Genomic DNA, 23,958 nt, shown 5'->3' with positions numbered 1-23,958 from the left:
CTGTATAGCAGGCTGTATGTCACAGTGGGGTGCAGCTCACAGGAGACTATGTAGAAGGCTGTATGTCACAGTGGGGTGCTGCTCAAAGGAGACTGTACAGCAGGCTGTATGTCACAGTGGTGTGCTGTAGCCAGGAGACCATATAGCAGGCTGTACGTCATAGTATGGTGCTGTTCACAGGAGACTGTGTAGCAGGCTGTATGTCACATTGGGGTGCTGCTCAAAGGAGACTGTATAGCAGGCTGTATGTCACAGTGGGATGCTGCTCAAAGGAGACTGTATAGCAGGCTGTATGTCACAGTTGGGTGCTGCTCACAGGAGACTGTATAGCAGGCTGTATGTTACAGTGGGGTTCTGTAGACCGGAGACTGTATAGCAGGCTGTATGACAGAGTGGGTAGCTGCTCAAATGAGACTGTATAGCAGGCTGTATGTCACAGTGGGGTGCTGTAGCCAGGACTGTATAGCAGGCTGTATGACAGAGTGGGTAGCTGCTCAAAGGAGACTGAATAGCAGGCTGTATGTCACCGTGGGGTGCTGTAGACAGGAGACTGTATAGCAGGCTGTATGTCATAGTGGGTTGCTGTATCCATGAGACTGTATAGCAGGCTGTATGTCACAGTGGGGTGCTGTAGCCAGGACTGTATGGCAGGCTGTATGTCACAGTGGGGTGCTGTAGACAGGAGACTGTATAGAAGGCTGTATGTCACAGTGGGGTGCTGCTCACAGGAGACTGCATAGCAGGCTGTATGTCACAGTGGGGTGATGAAGCCAGGACTGTATAGCAGGCTGTATGACACAGTGGGGTGCTGCTCACAGGAGACTGTATACCAGGCTGTATGTCACAGTGGGGTGCTGCTCACAGGAGACTCTGTAGCAGGCTGTATGTCACAGTGGGGTGCTGTAGGCAGGAGACTGTGTATCCAGGAGACTGTATAGCAGGCTGAATGTCACAGTGGGGTGCTGTAAACAGGAGACTGTATAGCAGGATGTATGTCACAGTGGGGGGCTGCTAACAGGAGACTGTATAGCAGGCTGTATGTCACAGTGGGGTGCTGCTCACAGGAGAATGAATAGCAGGCTGTATGTCACAGTGGGGTGCTGTAGCCAGGATAATGTATAGCAGGCTGTATGTCACAGTGGGGTGCTGTAGACAGGACTGTATAGCAGGCTGTATGTAACAGTGGGGTGCTTTAGCCAGGACTGTATAGCAGGCTGTATGTCACAGTGAGTTGCTGCTCACAGGAGACTGTATAGCAGGCTGTATGTCACAGTGGGGTGCTGCTCACAGGAGACTGTATAGCAGGCTGTATGTTACAGTGGGGTGCTGCTCACATTATCAGCAACCATCACTCCTGTGTTCCAATGGCACGTTGTGTTAGCTAATCCAATTTTATCATTTTAAAAAGGATAATTGCTCATTAGAAAACCCTTTTACAATTATGTTAGCACAGCTGAAAACTGTTGTTCTGATTAAAGAAGCAATAAAACTGGCCTTCTGTCACGCCCTGACCTGAGAGAGCCGTTTTTCTCTGTTTGGTTAGGTCAGGGTGTGCCATGGGGTGGGCATTCTACGTGTCATATTTCTATGTTTTTTTTTCTTTGATTGGCCTAGTATGGTTTCCAATCAGAGGCAGCTGTCTATCGTTGTGTCTGATTGGGAATCATACTTAGGCAGCCCTTTTTCCCTCCTTCAGTGTGGGATCTTGTTTTTGTCAGCTCAGTAAGCCTGCAAAACGTGACGTTAGTTTTTTTCTTTGTTATTTTGTTTGAGGAACAATAAATATGAGCACTTTCCACGCTGCACCTTGGTCTACTCATTACGACGAGCGTCACAGAAGATCCCACCACCAAAGGACCAAGCAGCGTGATCAGGAGTGGACCTGGGAGGACATTCTGAACGGCAAGGGATCCTGGACGTGGGAGGAGATCCAGGCTGGATGGGATCGCCTCCCATGGGAACAGGTGGAGGCAGCGAGAGCAGAGCGGCGACGAAAAGAGGAACTAGCCCGGCAACGAGGCAAGCACAAGAGGCAGCCAAACATTTTTTGGGGTGGGGGGCACACGGGGAGATTGGCAGAGTCAGGGTGGAGACCTGAGCCAACTCCCCATGCTTACCGTGTGGAGAATAGGACTGGTCAGGCACTGGGTTATGCGGTAATGCGCACGGTGTCTCCAGTGTGCAGCCACAGCCCGGTGCGCTCTGTGCAAGCTCCCCGCAGTGGCCGTGCTAGAGTTGGCATTCAGCCAGGAAGGATTGTGCCAGCTCAGAGTTCCTGGTCTCCGGTGCGTCTCTTCAGCCCAGGTTATCCTGCGCCAGCTCTACGCACGGTACCCCCAGTTCGCCAGCACAAACCAGTGCGACCTGTTCCAACACCCCGCACTTGCCGGGCTACGGGGGGTATCCAGCCAGGACGGGTTGTGCCAGTCATAAGCTCCAGACCTCCAGTGCACCTCCAAGTCCTAGTATATCCTGCGCCAGTTCTATGCACTGTGTCACCAGTGCGCCTGCACAGCCCAGTTCGTCCTGTGCCAGCGACCCGCCCTTGCCGGACTAACGTAAGCATCCAGCCAGGACGGGTTGTGCCAGCCATAAGCTCCAGACCTCCAGTGCGTCTCCACGGCCCAGTATACCCTGTGCCTGCTCTGCGCACCCGGCCTCCAGCGATGTTCCCTAGTCCAGAACTCTCAGCGACGTTCCCCAGTCCGGAGCCTCCAGCGACGTTTCCTAGTCCGGTGAGACCTGTTCCGGCTCCACGTATGAAGCCTCCAGTGATGATCCATGGTCCGAAGCCTCCAGTGATAATCCATGGCGCGGAGCCTGTAGTGATGATCCATGGTGCGGAGCCTGTAGTGATGATCCATGGCACAGAGCCTCCTGAGACGGCCTACAGTCCGGAGCCTCCTGAGATGGCCTACAGTCCGGAGCCTCCTGAGACGGCCTACAGTCCGGAGCCTCCTGAGACGGCCTACAGTCCGGAGCCTCGTGTGACGGCCTACAGTCCGAAGCCTCCTGAGACGGCCTGCAGCCCAGAGCCTCCAGCAGCGGTCTGCAGCCCAGAGCCTCCAGTGGCGGTCTGCAGCCCAGAGCCTCCAGCGGCGGCCTGCAGTACAGAACCTCCGGCGATGATCCTTGGTCCGGTTCCTTCGACGACGATCCACGATTCGGAGCTTCCAGCGAAGATCCACGGTCTGGTTCCTCTGGCAACACAAAAGCGGAGGGATTAGTGGGCGGAGTGGGGGCTACGCCATGAACCGGAGCCGCCACCATGAGTAGATGCCCACCCGGAGCCTCCCCTATAGATTCAGGTTTGTGGCACCTTTGGGGAAGGGGGGGGGGGGGGGTACTGTCACGCCCTGACCTGAGAGAGCCGTTGTTCTCTGTTTGGTAAGGTCAGGGTGTGACATGGGGTAGGCATTCTATGTGTCATATTTCTATGTTGTTTTTTTTCTTTGATTGGCCTAGTATGGTTTCCAATCAGAGGCAGCTGTCTATCGTTGTCTCTGATTGGGAATCATACTTAGGCAGCCCTTTTTCCCTCCTTCAGTGTGGGATCTTGTTTTTGTATAGGTCAGTAAAGCCTGCAGAACGTGACGTTCGTTTTTTTTTCTTTGTTTGTTATTTTCTTTGAGTGTTCTGATTTACAAAAAGTATGAGCACTTTCCACGCTTCACCTTGGTCTACTCATTACGACGAGCGTCACACCTTCTTTAGGCTAGTTGAGTATCTGGAGCATCAGCATTTGTGGGTTCGATTATAGGCTCAAAATGTCTAGAAACAAAGAACTTTCTTCTGTAACTCGTCATTCTATTCTTGTTCTGAGAAATGAAGGCTATTCCATGCGAGAAATTGCCAAGAAACTGAAGATCTCATACAACACTGTGCACTACTCCCATCACCAAACTGGCCCTAACCAGAATAGAAAGAGGAGTGGGAAGCCCTGGTGCACAACTGAGCAAGAGGACAAGTACATTAGAGTACCCTCAACACCAGTCTCAATGTCAACAGGGAAGAGGCGACTCCGGGATTCTGGCCTTCTAGGCAGAGTTCCTCTATCCAGTGTCTGTGTTCTTTTGCCCATCTTAATCTTTTCTTTTTATTGGGCAGTCTGAGATATGGCTTATCCTTTGCAACATCCCGGAGTCTGTGCGCCTATGTAGATATTCCATTAAAAATCAGCCGTTTCCAGCTACAATAGTCTTTTACAACATTAACAATGTCTACACTGTATTTCTGATCAATTTGATGTTATAATGGACAAAAAAAAATGTTTTCTTTCAAAAACAAGGACATTTATAAGTGACCCCAAACCTTTGAACGGCAGTGTATATATTTAAGAATGGTGAAATGTAACCCCTTTTAGTCAGTCAGTATCAGATTTGTATCAGTTTTTCGTTAAATTACTACATCCTTTAGTCCCCAAACCCTTAATGAGAGTGAATTGAGCTTTTACTAACAGAGTGAGGGCCAATGGTTGTTGCACTGACAGCCAATGCAATACATGTTTGCCTTGCACAGCTTCTTTGAACCACAGTAAAGCACTGCTACTATAGTATGAACATTAAAGTGAATGTGTACACACCGTAAACCGTTATGAGTACATTGTTACCATGTTAAAGTTAATGTGTACACACTGTAAACCTTTATGAGTACATTGTTACCATGTTAAAGTTAATGTGTACACACTGTAAACCTTTATGAGTACATTATTACCATGTTAAAGTGAATGTGTACACACCGTAAACCTTTTTGAGTACATTGTTACCATGTTAAAGTTAATGTGTACACACCATAAACCGTTATGAGTACATTGTTACCATGTAAAAGTTAATGTGTACACACTGTAAACCTTTATGAGTACATTGTTACCATGTTAAAGTTAAACAATTAACATCAGGTGACTTCATTCCATAACTGATATCTCCCTCACCTTCGCTGATGTCTCAAACCACCCCAGGAATCCTTCTTCTTCACAGTAATTGTTAGACAGGGCAGACAGCTCCTTGTTCTCCTCTTTCTGGTCACACTTGGACAGCAAGGATAGGGGCTTCCACTGTGGATAGGGGTCTCACTTTGCTATCTAGGTCATGCTTCCACTGTGAGGCAGTCTCTAATGTCTCCATCTTAGTCACGTCAAAGACTATGAACGCCCCCATGGCCTCCTTGTAGTGCACTCTGGACATGTTCCTAATCCTCTCCTAACCTTCAGGAGTAGAAGAAAACTCAGTGTGTCCCTATGGACCTGCTGAAAAGCAGTGCACTATCAAGAGAATAGAGTGTGTTTTGGGACACTACGATACAGGTTGTTATCTTCTTTGCTTTCTTAAATCCTTCTTAACTTTGATTGGAAAGCTGTTCCCTGCATACATATTAATCTGGCTGTACAACTTGGAAAGCTTAATGTTTGTCTACAATCCATGGGGAGATAACCTAGTAAACCTGACCAGGAGAACGCTACAACACCAGAGTGGGATCCAATACCAGGAGACAGAGGGAGCGAGCACCTATCCACATCGACGGGACCGTAGCAGAGAATGTGAAAAGCTTCAAGTTCCTCGGCTCACTGACAATCTGAAATGATCCACTCACAGACACATCAAATCAAATCAAATTGTATTGGTCACATACACATGATTATCAGATGTTATTGCGAGTGTAGCGAAATGCTTGTGCTTCTAGTTCCGACCATGCAGCAATAGCTAATAAGTAATTTAACAATTCCACAACAACGACCTAATACACACAAGTCTAAGTAAAGGGATGGAATATGTATATATACATATAAATATATGGATGAGCCATGACTGACCGGCATAGACGAGATGCAATAGATCGTATAAAATACAGTATATACATCTGGGATGAGAAGTGGCATTAATAAAGTGACTAGTGATCCATTTATTAAAGTGGCCAATGATTTAAAATCTGTATGTAGGCAGCAGCCTCTCTGTGCTAGTGATGGCTGTTTAACAGTCTGATGGCCTTGAGATAGAAGCTATTTTTCAGTCTCTCAGTCCCAGCTTTGATGCACCTGTACTGACCTCGCCTTCTGGATGGTAGCAGGGTGAACAGGCAGTGGCTTGGGTGGTTGTTGTCCTTGATGATCTTTTTGGCCTTCCTGTGACATTGGGTGGTGTAGGTGTCCTGGAGGGTAGGTAGTTTGCCCCCGGTGATGCTTTGTGCAGACCTCACTACTCTCTGGAGAGCACTGCGGTTACTCAAACCTGCACTTTAGAGGCTGCCCTATGTACATAGACATGGAATCACTGGTCACTTTAATGATGGAACACTGTTCACCTTAATAATGGAACACTGTTCACCTTAATAATGTTTACATACTGTATTTCACTGTATTTTAGTCAATTCCACTCCGACATTGCTCGTCCTAATATTTATATATTTCTTAATTCCATTCTTTTACTTTTAGACATGTGTGAATTGTTAGACACTACTGCACTGTTGGAGCTGGAAACACAAGCATTTTGCTACACCTGCAATAACATCTGCTAAATATGTGTACGTGACCAATAACATCTGCTAAATATGTGTACGTGACCAATAACATTTGATTTGATTTATCCAAAGCAGAGAAACACAGAACTGTGAAGATTATCATATTGTCAACCAACTCCACAGTGAAATAAATATATGTGCTCTTGAACATTCACTCTAATAGGATTTATTGAGTTAGTTCGATAATCTTATTGCTCTTTCTAGGCATAATTGTTTTATGAGGGAGAAAAAAAACTGGAAACATCTGTTGATAATATTTCAGCTGTGTGTGTCCTATAAACCTCCTTTCTTTACATCCCAACGCTAAAGTCTCACCACGGTCTCGTCGTCCTCTTCAGTCGTTTTCAACGCGAAGTCAACTCCGTTCCTTGAAGCGCATGTGGACGTAACGCGAGACGAAGTTGGTTTTTCCAACTCCTCGCTCTCCAATGACCACTTTTAACGTGTACTCTGTGCATATACTAAACCCCCTGCCATGTTCAAAAATCAACTACAACATCAGGCTTGTTGTAGGCTCGTGATATAAACCAGAGAACGGCTATACTTTATTTTTGCTGCATGTGACCAATACAGGCAGGCGTCATGAATGAATGACTCGGTACACGTGAAAAAAAAAGATTTAATTTATTCTAACGAAACATATATCCTTCAGAATCTAAACGACAATGACTTTGTTCTGCACTGCTATATATCGGATACATGTTTTAAACAGAACACCTACTCAACTCTATGAAGCCATTTCTATCAAACAGCCTATTCATATCCCTGATGATAATACCCATTGTTTATTACATTGTATATAGTGAGATCTTAACAATTGTGAAAAGTAAGAATAATGTTGTACAAACCCAACAGTCACAATAAACAACACATTTATAAATTGTTAAATAAACTTTACATAGTAATGCCTTTAGTAAACTAATCTGAATCGTTACCAAAATAGGATGGATACTACATACAGTTCATTCACAAAACAAATGACATTCAATTGACATTCAATTGACAATCTATTACATTTTTGGCAATCATATTATATTCTAAACTGGGTGGTTTGAGCCCTGAATGCTGATTGGCTGAAAGCTGTGGTATATCAGACCGTAAACCACAGGTATGACAAAACATTTATTTTTACTCTTCTAATTAGGTTGGTAACCCGTTTATAATAGCAATAAGGCTCCTCTGGGGGTTTGTGGTATATTGCCAATACACCACGGCTAAGGGCTGTGTCCAGGCACTCTGAGTTGCGTCGTGCATAAGAACAGCCCTTAGCCGTGGTATATTGGCCATATACCACACCCCTTCGGGCCTTATTGCGTAAATAGAAACTGTTGCAAGTATGGGTTTAGAGGGCTGTTTATAAAATATACAAACTTGCAATTGAAATGAGAGACATAAAAAAAAGATATATATCTTGTGTAAATGGAAGCATACAGGATACATGGCACTTGAAAATCCTTCTGGTTTTGTTTGCTACATTCTTACAGTAGTTATTGTATCAGTATCATAAGTTCATTCTGACGTTATCTGATGAGGACAGATGCGGTAATAATCTTTGTTCTTTTTTCAAAATATAATACACACTTGATATGAGCAAAACAACAAAACACATTAATCTAGAATATTTTACATTTACAGGTTATTGTTCTATTAGTAAACACAGGCCTACACAGCGCATATATCATTTATACAAATATTTGTGTGAACTACATGTGGGATAGTCTGGTAGCATTATAATTGATAAACCATCTAATTTCAAGCGGTGGAAGTTTGCCTTTATAAAAACAAGCAACAAACACAATCATTATTGTAATACCTGATGATGCTGAAATTTACACTGTATTGTACCCTGAATAACTTCTACTTAAATTACTTCAATAGGTAGGACTATCTTATCTTTTTGTTTTCCTAATAAGCACAAAGCCTAGAGCAAGTTCAAAGCTTTTCATCTCTTGCATAAACATGGAAATGCATTTTGCGATGGTTAAATCTTTCAGTCTTTTCTCCATGATATTTACTATACAACAAAAATACCTTTTTAAAAGTGTGCCTTGTGTGTTTTTGCTCACTTTTGTCCATATAAGCACAAACACTTTTGCTCGTAGATTTCATGAATCAACCAATATAGTCCAGTCAGCCACTCAATAACTTATTCAAGACATTGTTGCCATTTCTTACTGGTCATTAAATGGAACACAAACAATATGCTACAAGTCATCAGCTACAAAATGGCTCTATATTATTCTACTATATCTACAGTACTCGTTCACAGAGTTGAGGAGCTTTCTTTGTAGTCCTTCAGAATGACGGAGGCGTAGTTCGGAGGGGTGCACAATATGGACTCGGACACGGGTGAGGTGTTGTGAAAAGGGCTCCCCATGCTCGCTGTATCACGGAACGGAGAGGGGGGCATCAGGGCCATAGAATCCTCCATGGCTGATTTGATCTGAACAACGTCGTCCTCTTCTTCTTCGTGAATAAGGCCGTTGTCATACATATATCCATGGAGGAGGCCAAACTGTTCCTCCTCTACCTCCTCCTCCTCAATCTCCTCCTCCTCCTCAATCTCCTCAATCTCTTCAATCTCTTCAATCTCCTCTTCTATCTCTAGGGTGGAGGTGGGTTCCTCGTCATCAAAGGGGCCAAGGTCTAGTTGCAGGGGCAGGATTGCATGCTGCTGGATGAGATGAGCCTGGTGGTACACAGGCCTGCCATGACTGCTCCCAGACCGGCCCCCAAAACCACCACCGCCCCCACCAGCTATAGGGCCAGGGCCGGGCAGACTGATCATGTCCATATCATTGAGCTCAGGGATGATGAAATCACTGTTGTACTGTAACAGTAGGTGGTCCGTGATGACCCTCTGTTGGGGGATCACTCTGCTCTGTGGCAGGGGCATGTGCTCAACAGGGGGGTAATATTCAACCACCTCATCCAACTCTTTCATCGGCCCACTGATGGAGGGCATTATCTGCCCGTGGGCCATCATGTGTGGACTAAGGGGAGGGTTGTATCTGACTAGGTCGCACTCGTCCTCCTCGGCTACGTTGTACAGAGTTTTGGTGCTGAGGTCAGAGAACTCCATGGCCATGCTGCTGCCTGTGTTATGGTAGGTGTTAGTTAAGGGTCTGATGACAGCCATCTGATTGGAGCATCCTGCTTCCTGTCTCTTCACGTGCACAGACAGTCTGTGCCAATTGTGCTCCCCTTTTGGAGGATGATGTCTTGCACCTGGTTCAGACCATGACACAGACTTTCCATTAGAACTATAAACAGAATAAAGATGGCTGTTAGCTCTTTCACAGGAACTCAGAAAAGTGAAGACAACAACAGCATTTCTGGTTCATGTAAAAATACATTTTATTTGTAAATGAACGTTAAAATCAGATAAATTCTATGTTGATGGTGACGTTTTGGGTTGAACTATACCTTACTGAGGATTGTATATCTTTATTTATATATTCAGATGAATGTATTTCCAATATACTATAAACCATTATGCTGTGGTACAGTGTATCCTGATAGTACTCATGTGTATGCTGGTTTTCATTATATTCAGCAACAGATCAAATGTTCAGGTGTTTTTTAATTGAGCATTTGACCTGGATCTGGCATAATATACTCTCTCTGTGTCCCAAATGGCACCATATTCCTTACATAGTGCAATACCTTTGGGGCCTGGTCAAAAGTAGAGAACTAACCTACATAGGGTATAGGGTGCCATGTGGGACAAAGAATCTGAGAGTTAATTACTGTAAGACAAAAATCAGCATCCCAGTGGTACCTCAGGAGAAAGGTCTGTACTCTCAAAGCGTCTCAGAGTACGAATTCTGATTTAGGATCAGGTCCCACCTGTCCGTGTAATCTTATTCATTATGATATAAAAGGCTAAACTGATCCTAAATCAGCACTCCTACTCTGATACTCTTTGTGAATACGGACCCAGAATTACGTCAACCTACTTCTCAGAGTTCTTCTTCCGTTGGAACATTTTGAGCAGGCTGTTGCTCCGGCAAGTGCCGTCGCCCACGTGCATGCGCACGGCATCCGAGGTGGTGAACGCGCTGCGCACGTTACGCTCCGGCTTGGCGAGGATGATGTACATCTTGGGCGAGAACATACAGCCCAACGCCACGGTGACGCTCAGGCTCACGGAGAACGACGTGGTGATGATCTTATAGTTGGAGCCGAAGTAGATGGGGACAAACGCCAGCCAGATGATACAGGTGGTGTACATGGTGAAGGCGATGTACTTGGCCTCGTTGAAGTTGGCCGGGACGTTGCGCGTCTTGAAGGCGTAGTAGGTGCAGCTCAGGATGAGCAGGCCGTTGTAGCCCAGCGGCGCCACCATGCCCAGTGTACTGGTGTTGCAGATGAGGTACACCTCCCTGATGCTGGGGTAGGACTTGACGGGCATGGGCGGCTCCAGGACAATCAGAGTAACCTCCAGGGTGAGCTGGACACTGACTAGGAGGCCGGCGATCACCAGCTGATTATACAAAATAAGAAGAAGACAGGTTTTATATGACGTTTTTCAAGATCACAGACACACCAAAGACAAAAAAAGTGATGCGTCTGAAATAACATAATATTCCTTGTAGTACTCTACTTTTTACCAGAGCCCTGAGCATGCCCTAGAGCCCTGAGAAGGCCCTGGTCAAAAGTAGTGCACTGTGTAGGGAGTATGGTGCCATTTCGAACGCTTCCAAAATCAAAACCGAACAGATTAATACAAAAAAAGAGACTAAGGAATACGTCTATATAATCACCTGGGCCCAGGCGCTCATAAAACGCGGCTTCCTGGTACAGATCTTCTTCTTACTGCCTGCCAGGATGCGTGCGATGCGGTTGGTCTTGGTGACTAACGCTGAGTAGCACATGGAGGCCGAGAGGCCCACTAGGAGGCGCTGCAGGTAGCAGGAGGCCACGGTGGGCCGGGCGATCAGGGTAAAGGGGCAGATGTAGCCCAGGAAGATGCCGGCCAGGATGATGTAGCAGAGCTCGCGGCTGGAGGACTTGACCACGGGCGTGTCTCGGAACAAGACAAAGATGAAAGTGACGAAGGAGGTGACTAGAATGCCCAAGCAGGCAAACACCACCTGGACGATGGACTCTGGGTTCCCCCACTCCAGGTACCGCAAGGTGATGGGCTCACAACCTGGGGAGAAGACACAGATAAAGAGAAAATGTGTGAGACCTTTCTCTGAAGAGGTTTCACTAGAAACAAAGGACAAAGACTCTAATGTAATAGGCGAATGGGTTGATTCGTTGATGGGTTGATTGGTTGATTTAACCTAGGTCCTAGTTCAATATCTTTCAAAGTATGTCTTACCTGACACTTCTTAATAATTCAATATTAGGAAAATGACTCAAAATCACAAAGGTAGAAACCAATAGTGGGTCGAAATTAGAATGCTGCCCAGTTGCCCAGAATGAATGCTGCCCATGCTGTCCATGCTGCCCAGTTGCCCAGAATGAATGCTGCCCATGCTGTCCATGCTGCCCAGTTGCCCAGAATGAATGCTGCCCATGCTGTCCATGCTGCCCAGTTGCCCAGAATGAATGCTGCCCATGCTGTCCATGCTGCCCAGTTGCCCAGAATGAATGCTGCCCATGCTGTCCATGCTGCCCAGTTGCCCAGAATGAATGCTGCCCATGCTGTCCATGCTGCCCAGTTGCCCAGAATGAATGCTGCCCATGCTGTCCATGCTGCCCAGTTGCCCAGAATGAATGCTTCCCAGAATATTATTCATTAAACATGGGTAGTCTATAGAATTTCACTTTCACCAAATCAACCACCAAAGAGCCTGTGTGACCGCTGCCTCCAGTTTGAAAACACACCAAGAATTAAAGTAGGTTTTCAGCTCAACTATAAATAAACCCCCTCTCTACTTAGGGAGGGCTAGTGCACGGCACAGCTAGCCATGGGGAGGGGAGGAAGAGACAGGCTGGAGTACAGAGCATAACCATGGGAGGGAAGGGGGAAGGACAGGACTGCAGCAGGACTCATTAAATCACTGCAACATACCACTGGTCCAAGCATCCAACATCACAATAGTATCCATTCACAGACACACCTAACTGATGCCAAATATTTCACTGACCAACTTTATATCAACATCAAACTGCAAAAACGAAATAATCAAATAAGGTCATTAAGTAGTTTGTGTTATGATAGTTAAAATAATTGCTATCTAAACAAAATATTTATTTTCACAAAGTTGTTGGCAATTATTTTTGGGTCAGTATTGTCGTTTCATGTCTAATGCCTCTGGCGTAAAAGTAAGAAATGTGAATGAATTTAAAGGATAGCGTCTGAAGCGTTTGAAGAGCTTGAAAGCCCTTTTGAAAGTAGAACGGGTAAGCAGCGGCAGCAAGAGAGAAGTAGGGCTGTCTGCAACACGTTAAACATGATTAATGGTGCTCTGGAGCCAGAGGGACACCTCTGAAAATAGGACAGCAGTAGAGGACAGGTGGGTGATATACTGCTGCTACTAACCATTATGGATGAATAAACTAACTGTTGTCCTGTGACGGTTTTAGGGAACTGAACGTCAACATAACTGCGTAATAACCCCCGGGGGAATGGAGCTTCCCCTGTGAATAAGATATCTGCTCTGATCTCAAAAATATTATGCTATTATACAGCTGAACAGAAAGGCAGAGCGAAACGCGTGAGCAAGGAACTCCATCTAAATATTCACTGCAAATAGACAATAGGCTGTAGGCCTACTATAATGTCAGGTAATAATACAGAAGATATATACAATGGTAGATGATAATATATGGCATAGAATCCTTTGATGAACTGTAACCAGGTGTATTTTGGCCCTCATTAGCTGTGTATATGATGCTGTAGGCACCTCTACAAAGACAAGAAAAGCTGAAACCAAACAGCATACCCTCCTAACAAAAACAACAGCATGATGGCACTGTTTTGCACCCTTTCGTTTGTTCCCATTTAGCCACAATTCTGTAGATATGGAAGAGAGAATGGCTGTACCTTCCAGTTCGGGGTCCGGCCACCAGCCCAGCTCGCAGGTCCTGCAGGTGAACTCATCCTGGACGATCTCGTTGTCTTTACAGGGCGTACAGATCCAGCAACAGCTCACCTCTCCCTTCCTGATCACCTGTATCCATCAAACACATTGAGTGATTGTATGTATTAGATCATTAAAAACACCGACAGACAGGATGAGATAATACTGTTAGTGTAGCCGCTCTACTTACTCCCCTAACTCATACAGCCGCTCCCAGTTCACTCCCTAGTCCCTACCCCTTCCCTTCCCAATGGCCCTGCAGGGCCTGTATAGGTATAATCAGGGTAGTGGTGGAGAGTCAACCATATTTCTTACACCTTACAGATCTGCAAACTGAAAGGTTATTGCAGATTGCTGATGTGTTAGTTGGGCTAACACAAGCTTTCACAAAGACAGATTGATTTTAATTACCAAATCAAATGCCAGTGGGCGTCCTAGTGTTAATGAAAGTCAATGGATACATGAATAATACGGTTCAGTAGCATCAGTGTGTGTGTGTGTGTGTGTGTGTGTGTGTGTGTGTGTGTGTGTGTGTGTGTGTGTGTGTGTGTGTGTGTGTGTGTGGTGTGTGTGTGTGTGTGTGTGTGTGTGTGTGTGTGTGTGTGTGTGTGTGTGTGTGTGTGTGTGTGTGTGTGTGTGTGTGTGTGTGTGTGTGGTGTGTGGTGTGTGTGTGTGTGTGTACTGTATGTGCTATTGACCCACACCTTGATCTCTCCCTTGGAGCAGGGCTCACTGCAGACGGAGCGGACCATGTCACTGCGGTTTATCTGCATCATGTAGTCATCGATGCTGAGCTGACCCTCGTGCCACGAACCCACGTTGATGTAGTCGAAAGCACCAGGCTCCACATACTGGAGGTTCATTATTTCATACCTGACAGAGGAGGGACAGGTGATTTGATGAAGATCGTTGTTGACAAAGCTTAGCACATATAAAATATCTTAGCACATATAAAATATCTTATCGCATATAAAATATCTTAGCACATATAAAATATCTTATCGCATATAAAATATCTTAGCACATAAAATTTGAAACTTGCATTTGATTCAAGTGTACATAGACTTATTTTCATTGTGAAAGGGAATGCAACAGATTAAATTATATTAATGGTCAGGGGACTTTGGTTTATTGGTTTATTCGGATTCCCATCAGCTTTTGCCGAAGCAGCAGCTGTTCTTCCTGGGGTCCTCACAAAGAACATATAACATGACATGTAACAAAACACTGATAGACAAGGGCAGTCACACAAACTTCAAGTACAACGATATACAAACAATACAACTAAAGAATAATACATGTGTAGAGTGTGTGTTAGAGTGTGATAGAGAGTGTGTGTATGTGTTTGTGTGTTAGAGTGTGATAGAGAGTGTGTGTGTGTTTGTTTGTGTGTGTGTGTTTGTTTGTTTATTTGTGTGTGTGTGTGTGTGCGTGCGTGCGTGCGTGCGTTCGTGCGTTCTTGCGTGCGTGCGTGCGTGCGTGCGTGCGTGCGTGTGTGTGTGTGTGTGTGTGTGTGTGTGTGTGTGTGTGTGTGATTTCACAGTCCCTATTCTGCCATGAGATGTTGTTTTATCTCCCTAAAATGAACTTTGGGATAAATCTATATATGAAGGAGCTTCTCTTCTCTCAATGTTGACAAGTACATGTATTTGATATGTTTCAGTAGAATTGATCCATAATGAGCTTCTGGGAACATCTTTCTAATCATCTGCAACAGTATTGTCACTGTCAGGGGATTTGTGCTGGTCGGATTCTAGTGCAGTCATCTCGCTCTAAGGCACCAACTTCTTAACCATTAGATCAAGAGGAAATCCCATCTTAAGCCGGGGCCACACTGGTTCTACGTCTTATGACAGGGTTATGTCACCACGAGAACGTGACTCCAAATCACCTGGGCTACACCTACCTGCCAGGCGTGTCCCCATTCTCATCGAACCACACGTCTTCTCCAGACACCCCAGTGAAGGAGGTCCTCAGGAGGAACTCCAACAGTTGGCTTCCATCGATGGGGTCCATGGCCTCACACAGTCCCACATGGCCAGGGCAGAGGTGGCTGTGCATGTCATGCAGACCCTGAGCCATGGCGTAGATAGCGTTGATGACAAACCCCATCTTACTGTCCTGGACATAGTTGTCCTCCAGACTTTCGTAACCTGTAATTAAAACATGAAATGAAGATTAGGGATGGATTGTTTTCCTGTAATGGAAAGAAAGAAAGTGCTACATGTTTCAGTGCTGCAACCATTATACAACAATAATATAACGCTACAATGCTATGCAATACAAAGTGGAATAGATATTCATAGCTGAATATGAAATAAACAATCATATTTTTCTATTATCACATTTTTGGCAGCATAATACAGACTGACATATTGCAAAAGAATGATAGGTTGTCCAAAGACACATGCTTATTATTATTCTTGGGTGAATTTGTTTATATGGATCCACATTAACTTTCGATAATTTTAGGCTATGGGCATCAGAAGGACACACTGTTCTGTTCTGTTCTCTTCTCTTTTGTTCTGTTCTCTTCTGCACTGTACTGTTATGTTCTCTGCTGTTCTGTACTGTTCTGTTCTGTACTGTTCTGTTCTCTGCTGTTCTGTACTGTTATGTTCTCTGCTGTTCTGTACTGTTCTGTTCTGTACTGTTCTGTTCTCTGCTGTTCTGTACTGTTCTGTTCTGTACTGTTCTGTTCTCTTCTGTTCTGTACTGTTCTCTTCTGCACTGTACTGTTCTGTTCTCTTCTGTTCTGTACTGTTCTCTTCTGCACTGTACTGTTCTGTTCTCTTCTGTTCTGTACTGTTCTGTTCTGTACTGTTCTGTTCTCTTCTGTTCTGTACTGTTCTCTTCTGCACTGTACTGTTCTGTTCTCTTCTGTTCTGTACTGTTCTCTTCTGCACTGTACTGTTCTGTTCTCTTCTGTTCTGTACTGTTCTCTGCCGTTCTGTACTGTTCTGTTCTGTTCTGTACTGTTCTGTTCTGTTCTGTACTGTTCTGTACTATTCTGTACAGTTCTCTTCTCTTCTGTTCTGTACAGTTCTCTTCTGTTCTGTTCTGTTCTCTACTGTTCTCTTCTGTTCTGTTCTGTTCTCTTCTGTTCTGTACTGTTCTGTTCTGTACTGTTCTGTTCTGTACTGTTCTTCTGTACTGTTCTGTACTGTTCTTCTGTTCTGTTCTGTACTGTTCTTCTGTTCTGTTCTGTACTTTTCTTCTGTTCTGTTCTGTACTTTTCTTCTGTTCTGTTCTGTTCTTCTGTGCTGTTCTACTGTTCTGTCCTGTACTGTTCTATTCTGTTCTGTACTGTTCTTCTGTTCTGTCCTATTCTGTACTGTTATTCTGTTCTGTCCTGTACTGTTCTAATCTGTTCTGTACTGTTCTTCTGTTACGTACTGTTGTCTTCTGTTCTCTTATCTTCTCTTCTCTTCTGTTCTGTACTGTTCTTCTGTTCTGTTCTATTCTGTACTGTTCTTCTGTTCTGTTCTGTTCTGTTCTGTACTGTTCTTCTGTTCTGTTCTGTACTGTTCTTCTGTTCTGTTCTGTACTGTTCTGTTCTGTACTGTTCTGTTCTGTACTGTTCTGTTCTGTACTGTTCTTCTGTTCTGTTCTGTGCTGTTCTTCTGTTCTGTCCTGTTCTCTGTTTTGTTCTGTACTGTTCTCTTCTGTTCTGTTCTGTTCTGTTCTGTTCTGTACTGTTCTTCTGTTCTGTACTGTTCTTCTGTTTTGTTCTGTACTGTTCTTCTGTTCTGTACTGTTCTCTGTTTTGTTCTGTCCTGTTCTCTGTTTTGTTCTGTACTGTTCTCTTCTGTTCTCTTCTGTTCTATTCTGTTCTGTACTGTTCTTCTGTTCTGTACTGTTCTTCTGTTTTGTTCTGTACTGTTCTTCTGTTCTGTACTGTTCTCTGTTTTGTTCTGTACTGTTCTCTTCTGTTCTGTTCGGTACTGTTCTTCTGTTCTGTTCTGTACTGTTCTGTACTGTTCTTCTGTTCTGTTCTGTAATGTTCTGTGCTGTTCTGTTCCGTACTGTTCTGTACTGTACTGTTCTGTACTGTTCTGTTCTGTACTGTACTGTTCTGTACTGTTCTGTACTGTTCTGTTCTGTACTGTTCTGTTCTGTACTGTACTGTTCTGTACTGTTCTGTACTGTACTGTTCTGTTCTGTACTGTTCTGTTCTGTACTGTTCTGTACTGTTCTGTTCTGTACTGTTCTGTACTGTTTTGTGGTTTAGGGCATCAAAGGGCAGGCATTATATTATGGCATCAAAGAGTTCCTGTTACCATGGAGCCACCAAAAGTTTTGTATTTGCAAGTCGCCCTTCAATTAGGTATAAATAATGGTGATATTATAATTAATTGACAGAGGAAGAAAATCTATTATTCTAATGTATTCCTTCCTCCCTCGATCCATTTGTATCCTTTGTTTGCCAGAAATACAGGGCTCGTGAATGAAACCGTATTCTGCCATATGTTAAACGATGGAGACTGCAGGGTAACACTTTGATGATTTACAAAAGGTATAGTATTTGAAGAGAACAATATACAATAGGTCCAGGGCCACCCTAATGGATTAACAAGCGTTAAGCAAGCTAGAAGCAGTATAAATAGCACATCCCATTGGTGATCTTATACTACAATATCTCAATGTTAATAACAGTATCCGGTACAGAAAGTGATCAACATTAAGCATCAAATAAACAATTGTGTTCATATCAATTTATAAATCCAACAGTTCTGCAGTGATTGCTCGGTATTCAGATGTGTTTGTTTGTAGTCGGGCTTGTGTTATTTTTTTAAATCAATCAGCTCACTGAGTGATACAAGTACTAACAAATACACCAACGATAGATTGGATAGGGTTGTAGTGGATAGTGGCAGGCAGAGTGAGAGTTATATTCAGTTATATACCTGATGGTGCCCCATTTAGAATGAGTCCTTGAGTTTGACCCTTACTTACTTCACTAACTTTTCACTCTTGATGAAGTAGTACGTTACAAGCATACAGATAATCACTACTATTTCACTCTTCAAGTATATCAGCTGTTGACCATGTTTAGTTTAATATAAGATAATAGTAATAACAATATATGCCATTTAACAGACGCTTTTATCCAAAGCAACTGACGGCCATGCATGCATACATTTTACGTATGGGTTATCCCGGGAAACGACCCCCCTGTCTTGGTGTTGCAAGCCTCATGTTCTACCAACTGAACAATTGATCATCTTTTTTTGTCCTCATCTCATCCTACTGATAAATCTTGTAATGTCATGAAACCTACTACTTAAGTGTGTGTACTGTATGTACACACTGGCATCCATTCTAACACCACGGTGTCTTAACGTATTGGGCCGAGGTCCATATAGGATCATGCAGCATGTGGTTCTACAAGGCAGACCAGCCAGTTGGCATCTCATCTAATGCTTTCAAATGTTATTGGGCTATGTTTTATACAGCAATCTCAAAACCAGTTGTTGTGATCTCACTGCAATGCATAAAACCACCCCAATAGCCTTATATAGTAGAGGTCAACAGATATACATTGGTAGGGTTGAATTTCAGGGTTGCTATGACTCTGATTTGGTCTCCATGCAGCCTAGGAAAAACCGTCAAACAAATCCTAGAGTTGTCTCTTGATAAATGACAATATCAGTGGACCTCTATGTATATTGCCAGAGTGACGTGCTTTACGAGATCATTCAGATAAAATACACACTCACCATCTTGGAGCTCTATGCAAAGAAACAATAGATGTGACTCAACAGCAGACTATAATGCTGTCTCTGATTATCACACATGATCAATATCCCTCTCATACATAGGAAGTAGAGAAACTTAGAGCTTGATTTGTGAAATGAGGTGGAAGAGGAGTCTTTCTTGTCAAAACAAGGTGGATATAGATTGGAAAAAAATAGCAACAGCAGACTGACCAAGGAAACAGGACATGTAAAAGAGAAATGTAAATTCATGCTAAATATATTTTTTTAAATCTATACTGTTGCATGCAGTGTATATATACGTTTACCTTCAATACATTGTTTTGCCAACAAAAATAAGTAATTTATATAGAATTCATGACTAGATTTGCTAAGCAATTGTACCCGACTCGACAAGCTTGGGTTAAAAAAGTAAATATACAGCTAGCTCAAAAGGAATATAAAAATGCAACAACAAAAAAACATTTTGAAAACATGCTTTCTGAGCATTGTTTCAAGTGATCAATATAGCTTTAGCTAATTAATTAATCTTGATTATTAAAAAAAAATTGTGAGATCAAATGTGCCATGATAATTCAATTTACCTAGATCATCTTTGGTTGGCCAGGAGAATGTTTCAGAAATAAAAAAACAAAACATAATATTATTGTATGGCTCCAGTAGACGCACAGAAACGTCCACCCTAAAGTACGCATAATAGAAGAAATATATATTCGTTCGAGTTTCATGAAGCTTCTAGACTTTTGAAACAAAAATACCAAAATTATATCAAATCTAAAAATCTTAACGTAGTTATTAGTTGAGACAACATCAAGTATACCATGTTAGTTTACAATGTAAGTCATCAACCCTTCTGAGGAAACCATTATTATACACTATCATATCTACCTGAGCAGTTTTTTATGTAGTTCATGTTCTCCAGCGGGTGCCCTGGGATGCGGCACTGGAACCTGTACTGCCAGAACTCAGGGAACCACGGGTTCCTGGTGTTGGTGTGGAGGCGAAGCTTCAGGAAGTAATCATCAAAAGATGTGACCTCCTCCGACTGTAGCTTCACAGTGATCCCGCCCACAGCCTCCTGTTCATAGCCCTCAACCACCTCATCTCTGTCTGCCCAGCCATCACTGTGGAGAGAGACACAGTAGCATTGTAGTAACATCACTGTTAGGACTACTCTTTACCACCCTTAAATGGATGGTCCTTCAGAGCGTTTCAATGGGATCCTAAAAAATATGTTTGAAATGGTTTTACATTAATCTGTCAGGGACTGAGACAAACAGTTTTTGTTTGCCTACATCGAAGAGACACAAGTCGTAGAGTCTGAGGGATGTGGCAAGACAGCATCTTCAAGCGTCACAACAAAAGCTGAAGCTATGGTGTGACAAAACCGCAAGAGAAAGAGAACTGAAGTCTGGGTGTTACTACTCTTACCTTCTGGGACAAGTAAAGTGCTTGCCAAGTGGCAAGGGCCTCATAAAGTGGTCAGCAAGACAGGGCCAATATAACCTATGAGATTCTCTGTCTAGGAAAACTGTGTCCCAAACAAAGAATATTGCAGAGCATATCAGAAGTAAAGTTAATGAATATAGTCTCTGTGTTGCGTGCACTCATGTCATAGTTTAGGGACACAATAACATCACAGTAACATCATCACAGCCTCTTGCTTGAAGACTTCCACCACCTTATATCTGTCTGCCCAGCCATCACTATAGGGGACAGGACAGCTGAATCAGTATCATACAGATGTAGGATCTTAATTTGAGCCAGTTGCTACAGCACTAAAATAATCCTGCAGCAACAGGAAATGTGAATTATTATGTGGATTATAATTAATGGACATTTTTGTAGGGGATGATACATTTTTTGTTAGGGAAAATCAAGTCTGAAATTTCAAAGTGGAAATTACAAACTTTAGGAGCCTTTTTAAAACTCAAGTTTCCATTTCCTAAATTCTTAGGAAGTGTGATCAAATTAGTGATCAAATTAAGATCCGACATCTGTAATACTTAGAACTACACTCCTTGCAGCCTTGCCAGGGGAATATGCTAATGATACAAAAATTTAACAATTGAATGAATGTCCTCCTCCCTTCTCCAGCATGGCAACATCACCAGTATATAGCCATCTGTTTCACAGCACTACACACACACTATGTGCCAAGAACTTGCTGCTCTGACGTCAGCACATATAAGTCATCACACAAACCATAGTAGGAACAAAACACACTCAACGAGGCCAAATCACTTCGATGTGGGACACATAGAATTGTTGTATTGTCTAACCTTTACATAGACGGAAGGAACCCTATACACCCAAATCAAAGACAATGACAAATGTCATGTCAGCATTCAATGAAAGAGCCCTCTGGTATTTAGAAAAGACCTCTTGTCTCCTAGAGAGACCACACACACATGTAGAGTGCAAAAAATGGATACTCTACTCTACACTCTACTGTTCTATACTCTACTGTGCTCTACTGTAGTCTACTCTACTGTACTGAACTCTACTCTCCTCTACTGTACTGTACTGTACTATAGTCTACTCTACTGTACTGTACTGTACTATAGTCTACTCTACTGTACTGTACTGTACTGTACTATAGTCTACTCTACTGTACTCTACGCTACTCTACTGTACTGTACTGTACTGTACTATAGTCTACTCTACTGTACTGTACTGTACTATAGTCTACTCTACTGTACTCTACGCTACTGTACTGTACTCTACAGTACTGTACTGTACTCTACTCTACTTTAATCTACTCTACTGTACTGTACTGTATTGTATTGTACTGTACTGTACTGTACTCTACTCTACTCTACTCTACTCTACTCTACTCTACTATACAATACTGTAATGTATTCTACTCTAATGTACTCTACTATACTGTACTCTACTCTACTCTACACTCTACTCTAATCTACTGCACTCTACTGTACTGTACTGTACTCTATTGTACTCTAGAGCAGTGGTTCCCAAACTTTTTATAGTCCCTTACCCCTTCAAACATTCAACCTCCAGCTGCGTACCCCCTCTAGCACCAGGGTCAGCACACTCTCAAATGTTGTTTTTTGTCATCATTGTAAGCCTGCCACACATACACTATACAATACATTTATTAAACATAATAATGAGTGTGAGTTTTTGTCACAACCGGCTTGTGGGAAGTGACAAAGAGCTCTTATAGGACCAGGGCACAAATAATAATACTAATCAATCATTCTGCTCTTTATTTAACCATCTTACATATAAAACCTTATTTGTTCATCGAAAATTGTGAATAACTCAGCACAGGTTAAGGAGAAGGGTGTGACATAACTGTAATGTTGGGTTGTATTGGAGAGAGTCTCAGTCTTAAATCATTGTATTTAGTTTTCATGCTGGTGAGGGCCGAGAATCCACTCTCGCATAGGTACATGGTTGCAAAGGGCATCAGTGTCTTAACAGCGCGATTTGCCAAGGCATCATACTCTGAGCGCAGTCCAATCCAGAAATCTGGCAATTCAATTTTCACAGAACAGCTTGTTGCAATTTCAATGAGGCTCTCTTGTTCAGATATCGGTAAGTGGACTGGAGGCTTAATCATAGCCTCAATTTTGTCCCGCACATTGAATATAGTTGCGGAGAGTCCCTGTAATTCTAGATTCAGATCATTCAGGTGAGAAAAAACATCACCCAGATAGGTCAGTCGTGTGAGAAACTCGACATCATGTAAGCGGTCAGACAAGTGAAAATTATGGTCAGTAAAGAAAACTTTAAGCTGGTCTCTAATTAAAAAAAACGTGTCAATACTTTCTGTATGTTGTAAAAGCGTTACATGGTCGCTGCCCATATCATTGCATAGTGCAGAAAATACACGAGAGTTCAGGGGCCTTGCTCCCTGTCATGGGTTTTGCGCCATCAGTACAGATACCAACATGAGCAGCAGCTACGTTTGGCTACATACGGACCGTTAGTGGAATTCCCGCGAGAGAGTAACGGTTAATGTGATTGGATATTAATTATTTGACTAGGCTTCCTGTATTTGACATTGTGTTGTTATTTAAATGTGAATCACATTATTATTTGATGTAGCCCTACGGCGTTGTGGGTACCCCAGTTTGGGAATACCTGCTCCAGAGTACTGTACTCTACTCAACTGTACTGTACTCTAATCTACTCAACTGTACTGTACTCTAATCTACTCTACTGTACTCTATTGTATTATACACTACTCTACTGTACTATACTCTAGTACACTCTACAGTACTCCACTGTCCTGTACTGTACTCTAATGTGCTCTACTCTACTGTACTTTACTCTGATCTACTCTATTTACTCTAATCTACTGTACTCTACTCTACTTGACTGTACTGTATTCTACTATACTGTACGCTACTCTACTCGACTCCACTGTACTCTACTCAACTGTACTGTGATCTACTCAACTGTACTGTATGGTACTCTACTCTACTGTACTCTACGGTGCTCTAGTTAACTCTTCTCTACTGTACTGTACTGTACTCTACTGTACTCTACTGTACTGCACTCTACTGTACTCTACTGTACAGTACTCTACTGTGATGTACTCTACTCTACTCCACTCGATTGCACTGTACACTACTCAACTATACTGTGCTCTACACAACTGTACTGTGCTCTACTCTACTGTATTGTATGGTACTCTACTATACTGTACTCTACTGTCCCGT

The 23,958-nt window shown here is 43.2% G+C and overlaps 1 protein-coding gene across 5 annotated transcripts in view; it reads right to left on the bottom strand.

Moving 5' to 3' along the window:
• Nucleotides 1–7,755: 7,755 nt before the first annotated feature.
• The window catches only part of LOC115161988 (metabotropic glutamate receptor 1), a 39,085-nt gene continuing 22,882 nt past the window's right edge, over nucleotides 7,756–23,958 (bottom strand). For 2 of the 5 annotated variants that reach the window (XM_029712856.1, XM_029712857.1), the window contains exons 4-12: nucleotides 20,156–20,391; nucleotides 19,852–19,860; nucleotides 19,271–19,282; nucleotides 15,457–15,703; nucleotides 14,255–14,423; nucleotides 13,514–13,640; nucleotides 11,280–11,668; nucleotides 10,473–10,999; nucleotides 7,756–9,776 (exon numbers count right to left, since the gene is read on the bottom strand). In XM_029712856.1, the coding sequence (XP_029568716.1) occupies nucleotides 8,777–9,776; nucleotides 10,473–10,999; nucleotides 11,280–11,668; nucleotides 13,514–13,640; nucleotides 14,255–14,423; nucleotides 15,457–15,703; nucleotides 19,271–19,282; nucleotides 19,852–19,860; nucleotides 20,156–20,391 (2,716 nt within the window). In that variant the 3' untranslated portion in view covers nucleotides 7,756–8,776. The remainder of the gene's footprint in view (nucleotides 9,777–10,472; nucleotides 11,000–11,279; nucleotides 11,669–13,513; nucleotides 13,641–14,254; nucleotides 14,424–15,456; nucleotides 15,704–19,270; nucleotides 19,283–19,851; nucleotides 19,861–20,155; nucleotides 20,392–23,958) is intronic. The other 3 variants (XM_029712860.1, XM_029712858.1, XM_029712859.1) reach the window with 3 other exon arrangements.

This window comes from Salmo trutta, chromosome 25 (assembly GCF_901001165.1).
Source record: "Salmo trutta chromosome 25, fSalTru1.1, whole genome shotgun sequence".
NCBI lineage: Eukaryota > Metazoa > Chordata > Actinopteri > Salmoniformes > Salmonidae > Salmo > Salmo trutta.
The sequence above is the reverse complement of the archived record's forward strand: the minus strand, read 5'-3'. Positions and strand labels throughout refer to the sequence as shown.